The 7,836-nt window shown below is 38.2% G+C and overlaps 1 protein-coding gene and 1 pseudogene across 1 annotated transcript in view; both read right to left on the bottom strand.

Annotated features, from left to right (window-relative positions):
• Positions 1-330: 330 nt before the first annotated feature.
• LOC107669449 (MAGUK p55 subfamily member 5-A-like) overlaps positions 331-7,836 on the bottom strand; it is a 28,901-nt pseudogene continuing 21,395 nt past the window's right edge.
• Positions 2,491-7,836, bottom strand: part of LOC107669448 (uncharacterized) — a 10,773-nt gene continuing 5,427 nt past the window's right edge. The window contains exons 3-4 of the mRNA XM_016461672.1: positions 7,014-7,394; positions 2,491-5,215 (exon numbers count right to left, since the gene is read on the bottom strand). Coding sequence (XP_016317158.1) covers positions 2,932-5,215; positions 7,014-7,394 — 2,665 coding nt within the window. The 3' untranslated portion in view covers positions 2,491-2,931. The remainder of the gene's footprint in view (positions 5,216-7,013; positions 7,395-7,836) is intronic.

Below are 7,836 nucleotides of genomic sequence, written 5' to 3'. Positions count from 1 at the left end.
TATATATAAATAACGTTTCTGTCCCCCTCACTTCTGAAATGATGGCTACGCCCCTGCATTAAACTGATGGACTGGAGAGGTGTGGATTACTTGTGGATTATTGTGATGTTTTTATCAGCTGTTTGGTCTCTCATTCTGACGGCACCCATTCACTGCAGAGCATCCATTGGTGAGACACTGATGCAATTTCTCCTTTCTCCAAATCTGATGAAGAAACAAACTCATCTACATCTTGGATGACCTGAATGGGGAGTCAGCAAATCGAATCTGATGAAGAAACAAACTCATCTACATCTTGGATGACCTGAATGGGGAGAAAATTGTCAGCAAATCTTCATTTTGGGGTGAACTATTCCTTTAACGAGTAGACACACACACAAAGGAAGCACACTGTGCACAATATTCATACTGCAAAAGCAGTATGAGCAGTATGGTGGCCATTTCAAACATACCGCTTGTTGCTCCTCATCAGAGCAATTCTAGCCTTCAACAGTGAAAACACATAATTTCTTCTGAACTGAAAGTGTTGTTTAGCTGACCCAGGCTGAAGGGACCCACTGCGGCTCGATGTCCAGTTTGTCAGTGAGTCTCAGCAGCTCAGAGACACTCTTGTCCTGCTCGATGTTTGTGATGACTGCATCGAACAAGTGACCGTAGCTGTGCTCCATCTCACGCGCTTTCTCCAAGGTCTCTCTCACATCCTCGGGCTGCGCAAAGAAAATTACATGATAATAATTGGTTTGTCAAATGCTCAAAGAGAAACCTAATGTGAAATATGATTTAAGTGTTTTCCCATTATACACGTCTCTATATGCAACTGTACATCTAGCAGTCAAAAGGTTTGGACGCACTTAATAAATTGATATTCCCTGTGTTCTCAAAAACCTTTTGATCTAAAGCAGGGGTGCCCAAACTCAGTCCTGGAGGGCCGGTGTCCTGCAGAGTTTAGCTCCTACTTGCCTCAACACACCTGCCTGGAAGTTTCTAGTATGACTAATAAGAGCTTGATTAGCTGGTTCAGGTGTGTCTAATTGGGGTTGGAGCTAAACTCTGCAGGACACCGGCCCTCCAGGACCGAGTTTGGGCACCCCTGATCTAAAGGCTTTTACTTAAAAGCTTCAAATATGAAACTATTTTTGCTAAATAAATATATCATTAAATTATAATAGTGTATGCATTTTATGAATTTTTTTTTTTTTTGGATGAATTGGATCAGATTAAATTTAAAGCAGCATTTTTACTATATATTATATATATGTGTGTGTGTGTGTATAGTTGACTGCTAGTGTAAATTATCTAAATGAAAAATGTGTATCATGAAGACCATGTGTTTCTTCACTCCTCTGGTCAGCAGGGTGGAGAATCGCTCCTGAGGAGGAGGAGGAGAAGGCCTGATGAAGATGATGTACGGTTTAAGATCTGAGGAACACAGCAGTCGCAGGGACTGAGAAATACGAAACACAAATGAACAAATGAAATGTAAACCAGAAAAAGAAACAAATACAAAACAAGCTCAGTACGGATGGTCTAAAAATCCTAATGTACTGAATATATTGTAATGTTCACTGTCTAATAGTCTGAGACGGATCTGTTTTTCAATCTGCAACAAATACCAAAATCCTATGAATGGACATCATAATTAAGATTTCACAACTAAGATTATTTTCCTGGCAATTAAGCACATTAGCCTACAAATTCACATTATTGTATGTCACGTTGTTTTAGGTGCTGATTATTATTATTTTGTAATTAGACTTAAGAGTTACATTTTTCATATTATATTACAGTCAGGGTCACAAATTAATAGAGAAATTAATTAATGGAAAAATTCCAATAATTCCCACTGTTCTAGATAGATTCTGATGTTGACATAAAATTAATTTTTTAATATAATTTTTCATATTTTTTATAAGATTTTCTAGATCATCTTGTGCCTCAATAACTTTAAATTGAAGACGAAACATCACTACTCAAGTCTCATCTTTTATAGCACCATTAGGTATTTTCTGCAGGTTATTTTATCCCCAAATAGTACATAGAAATCTCAAACTGCAATTGTTTTTTGAAGTTTGGAATGAGCGCACAAACTGTATTTAAATCAGCAAATATCAACCTTTAGAAATGAACGATTAAAGTCATAATTAGTGCTGTCAAATGATTAATCGCATCCAAAATAAAAGTTTTTGTTTACATAATATATGTGTGTACTGTGTATATTTGTTATGTATATATAAATACACATGCATGCATATAAGAAAAATGTTTTGTTTATATATAAAATATTTATATATAATATAAATTATATATGAATATAAATATATATACACGTAAATATTTGTAAAAATATATACATGCATGTATTTATATATACATAATAAATATACACAGTACACACATATATATTATGTAAACAAAAACTTTTATTTTGGATGTGATTAATTGTTTGACAGCACTAGTCATAATACAATGTATTCTGTCATAATGTGTGCTTTATCTACAATTAAGTCTAACCTACAGTTAGAATACTGTAATTTTTGTGCCACTAATGTCACCAAACACAATTGCAAAAGGAATGATTGTTTTCAACCTCAAATTGATCAATTATTCGATAACACCACCATGTTAGACTTTACCGGGGAAACATCATGCTTATAGTAGATCAATTTGGACTGGGATACCACTATGTATTTTAACATACAAAAAAAAACACACTTCAAGTAAACATTTCTTTTGATGATGAATATTGGATTTCAGCAGTGCCCTTTTGGTAGAAAAAGCACCTGATAAAAATGTACGCAAAGTTGCAAACAGAAAACAAGACACTATATCAATTGTAGTTGTATTTAATAGAGTCATAACTATACAAGTAACAAGTTCATACAAAATGAAAAAAAATAAAAGGCCCCCAAAAAATCCAAACATGCAACATATCTACAAATCTTCCAGGTGATAATCTATGTGCCATTTCTTAAAGCAGTTACGTGACGACACAAAGCACAATGCCACCTTGCAGTGGGAGCAGTATATGGGAGTCTTGACTTTACTTCCCTGCAGTTTGCACATGACACAAACTCGCCTCCCATGCGTAGCATCAGAACCGAAATACTCAGGATAGCATTGCTCCGTCTGGGCGGGCGAGGCTGGGGGAGACGACTCCGTGTCGGACGGCGAGTATGCATTCGTTTCATTAGGGGTTGAAGGCACCTGTGCTGACATACTTATGGAGACCGGCGTGGCGGATGTTGAGGGATCTTTGGCAGCAGACGAAGAAGGATTCTTACCTCTGCCGGCACGTGCAAGTTCTGAAACAAGGGTTTCCCTAAACAATTTTTGGGTGAGTGGGACCTTGTTCTGAGCTTTCGCCAATTCTTGGTGAAGGATGAAACTGTTGACCACTGCGATGTCAAGAAAATGGAAGAAGAAGGTCTTGTACCATTTTGTGGTTTTGTGGAGGACATTATAATACTCTATGAGGGAATCCGAGAAATCAACACCTCCCATGTATTTGCTATAGTCCTTCACAGCAGATGGAACAGGAATTAGACGTGTTCTCCAAACCCCATCGGAACCCTTGGCATTCCTGGTGACCGTATCCCCAGTAAATGCCTTGTGAACTGAGGAACACATGAGGACTTCTCTCGCGTCCATCCATTTGACGAACAGAAGAGGACCTTGCCGATACCAACGGATGGATCCTAATTCAGATCTTCCGCTCAGGTCGTTGGCCTTCGGTAAACTGGAAGTATGGCGCAATGTGCCACAAGCGAGGATGCCGTTCTGCAACAAATCCAAGAAAAGAGTCGGGCTGGTGTAGAAATTGTCCATGTATAACCTATAACCCTTGCCGAGGACCTTGTGATCCAGTAGTCTCATTACCGAATCGTACCCGGCACCTTTACCCGACGACGTTGAAGTCTTTCCTTCGTATACAAAGAAATTCCAGGTGTACCCACAGGACGAATCAGCAAGAACGAAGAGTCTGTAACCCCATTTAGTTTGTTTGTCATTCATATATCGCTTAAGTCCAATCCTAGCTTTGGTAGCGTCCATTCTCTCATCCACCAGAATCTCTCTGTTGGGGTGAAAGTGTTTCCTACAAGCTGAAAGAACGTCCGTGTACAGAGGCTTGATTTTGAGCAGTCGGTCATAACCTGCGGTGCCTTTCTTCTTGTTGTTCTCCTCGTCCTCCTGAAGATCACAGAGGTAAAGATTCCAGGAGATGGCCTGAAATCTTGCTCGGGACATGATGGACTGCGGGTACGAGAAATTGTACATTCGTTTTCTCGCCCAGTAGTCCGCTATTGACTTCGCCTTCACCAGCCCCATGTAGACAACTAACGTCACATACGAGTAGAACTCGGCTACGGTTAGAGGTACCCAGACGAACTTCTTTCCAGCTTTCCCCCTCTTTTCGGCATTGCTATTAGTGTTTCGGACTATTGTCTTGACTGCAGAGTTGGTGAAAAAAAGTTGGAACAACTGTAAGGGCGTATACATTGCGTCCGCTGTGAGATGCAGACCTGGAGGTCTCTTGGGAGAGAAATTCGGTAGTACCGGTTCCTCATCCTCATTGCTGATGTCAAGCCACTTATCTGGCTTACACTCAATTTTCATCCAAGGTGAATCCAAAGCTGAAGACAAACTGCTTCTGGCTTGCCTTGGTGAATAAGTAGTTGCAACGAGCTTCGATTTCTCTTCGGTCGAAGTGGGTTGCCGCATAGCTTCAGAAGTGGAAGTAGGTTCGGGATTGGGTTCAGAATTGGTGGAGATGGCGGGATTGGGAGCGAGATCTAAACTTGACGCAGGGATGGGATCAGCGGAGGGATCGGAGATGGTTACAGGAGTGGAATCAGCTGCTGGTAATGAATTAGTGATAGCTGTAGCGCGATCAGGGGTTGGTTTAGGTGTGAGGTTGAGTTTTAAAGCATGCTTTCGTGGCCGGCCTCTTCGCCGTGGTAAAGTGGGTGCTGGATTAGGGGTAGATGTGGGAGTGGAATTGTGGTTGGTTGTGGGAATGGCTTCAAAAGTGGGTGTGGCTTCAGATGTGGGTGTGGCTTCAGGAGCAGCTTCAGACGTGGATAGAGAGAGTTTGTCTATCGGTCCTGATGATGTGGGTGTAGGGGGGTTGCCTCCTCTTGGTGACTGAGCTGATGCAGGTGATTTTGAACGATCCGGACTTTCCGGAAGAGGGTTCCAGTCATCACCAGAATCAAGACTGTAATACAAAATAAACACGCTTTACATGCATGGACTCAAAAAAATGGACTCAGTGGCTACAATAACGACAACTGAAAACTAGTATCAGGACTAAATTTATAAAGCCTTACATGAAATTAGAGTCCAAAAGAAAAAAAAAAACATTTAAGTTTAAGGACCCTTTAGACGTAATTCAAAAAAATAAAGTCTGCATGTGTTTTTATTGAGTATCATATTTGATACATAAGGCTTTTATTGAAAATGGGATTAATACTTAAGGTAAAAACCACCTCAAATTTATTCAAGGGGTCAAACTGAGCAAAAATATGCAAGGTACAGGTTCTATGGTCAAAAAGTAATCTGAAATGCATATAAATATCAGTTGTCACTCTTTCTCCCAATAATATGTCATAGTAAGATGAGATTTAAATGCTTGGTTTTATTGACTGTATTGCTGCACATTTTTAAGTCAAATTGAAGGCTTTTTAAGACCTTTTCAGAACATGAAAAAATGAAATTAATACTGTACACTAGGGGTGTCTGTGCAATACTGACAAAAAAATTATATTTCCATATTTTTGGGACTTTTGTTGATTAGACAATAGACAATTAGACAATATTTTACTGAGCAAGTTTTTGAATGCATTTACAACTGCCTAAATAATGCTATGAGGCTGGTTTTTAATTATTTAAATTAAAAGGCACCAGTACTTTAAATATAAAACCGCCAGTTGGTGGCAGCAAGTCACTGTCTTTTGCTTGAGTTGAGTGAGTCATTAATTCAACCGATTTGTTCAAATGGCTGATTCATTCAGGAACGAAGAAAGTGACAGCTGTCTTTATGAACGGATCACTGAATCATTAATTAAACTCATTTGTTCAAAACGCTAAGACATTCTGTAATGAAGCACCTCTGTGTGTTGCTCTGAGACGCACAACAGTTCTGCTGTGGTTTCATTTGGAAAATTTCCTTTCACAAAATTATTTGAAAATATATTTAATATACACTGAATTTATTTATTGACTGTTTATTGAACTGTTAAATCAATATCACATTTGCAGTCGTGCTAATATTTAGAAAAAGCACTCACAAAATCACAATACATAATTTTTTTAATTTTTTGCAAAATGTTACGCATGTAAACAAGACTACATACAATAACATTGAGTTGTAGTAAACTGCTATATCTTCAATCAGATTTTAGACCTCAACTCAAAATTTAATGCCTATCAGAAAAAAAATACACATTTAAGAGATTTTATTCAAATCTCAGATTTGTTTTTACTTTTTAATGACCCACGGGAACCCTTTATGATTGAAGCGCTGTCATTTTAATTGTGGAGGGCAACACATATAATGAATCCAATACAATGATGACTGAGAGATGCACAAATAAACGTTCCTCAAAAACCTGATGGATCATATTTGATACTCACATTTGAACAAAATGTTTCTAAAAATGATGCATGGATAATCAAGTAAACCTAGGTAGCTTTAGTCCAGTAAGTGTTCACCTGACATAACCCTATTACTGACATAACCCTTCAAGAATCTGCAAGATTTTGATAGTTAAATAAGAGAGAAACATGAACAGAAAGCAGTGGTTTTCATTGAATAGAATTTTATTTTGTATAAAAACAAAAATGTTTTTGCATTCTACTAGATGGATACCTTTGACCACTGCGATCGCGTCTTGCATCATTTGCAAACAAATTCAACATATCTCGAGAACTTTTTATTAAATGCAAAAATGTTTTCTGTGTTATTGACCCTGAATGACAAAACTCTACCATAAATACAAGACTTCCTTACTCACTCTTCTTCCCACAGTTCCTCTTCCCTCCCCGAATCACTGATCTCATCGCTATCGCCATCAAGGTCGCTGTCGGCCCAAGGCCTGGTGGGTGCAGGATTAGGTTTGGGATCAGATGTGGGTTCAGTGGTGGGTACTGAGGTCAATGGTTCATCAGTGGTTGTGGGTTGAGAGGTGGGTACATGATCAGAAGTGTCTTTGGGTGCAAGTTCAGGCAGGGGACTATGGGTAGTTTTTGAGGTGTGCTTCAAGGGCCCGTCTGTCCGTGGAGGTGTTGTGGATTGAGGGATCGGGGATGAGAGTCGTTGCCTCTTTGCATTTGATGATTCTGAACCCTCTTGACTTTCTTCCTTTGTAAAAGGCCATTCTTCAATAGCATCCACACTGTAACACAAACCAGACATGCTTCATTACGCATGCACGTTGCACAATTTACAGCACATTAACAATATACAAACACTACTGTTCAAACGTTTGGGGTTGGAAAGTTTTTAAATGTTTTTAAAAAGAAGTCTCTAATGCTCACCAAGGCATTTGTTTGGTAAGCAATGCAGTAAAAACTGAGACATTGTGAATTATTATTACAATTTAAAATAACTTTATATATATAACAACTGTTATATATTTTAAAACATAAACAGCATCCTATTAAGTTGATTTGCTGCACACAAATACATTTATTGTCATTTTGTTATTTTACATTATTATTTTAACATTTATTTGAAAAATAAATCTTTTGTAACATTATAAATGTGTTTACTGTCACTTTTGATCAGTTGTGTCATTGCTGAATAAAATACTAATTTATAAAAAAAAAAAAAATATA

The sequence above is a fragment of the Sinocyclocheilus anshuiensis genome, unplaced genomic scaffold, assembly GCF_001515605.1.
Source record: "Sinocyclocheilus anshuiensis isolate Anshui unplaced genomic scaffold, SAMN03320099.WGS_v1.1 scaffold96, whole genome shotgun sequence".
Taxonomy (NCBI): Eukaryota; Metazoa; Chordata; class Actinopteri; order Cypriniformes; family Cyprinidae; genus Sinocyclocheilus; species Sinocyclocheilus anshuiensis.
This window is presented reverse-complemented; position numbering and strand designations above follow the sequence as displayed.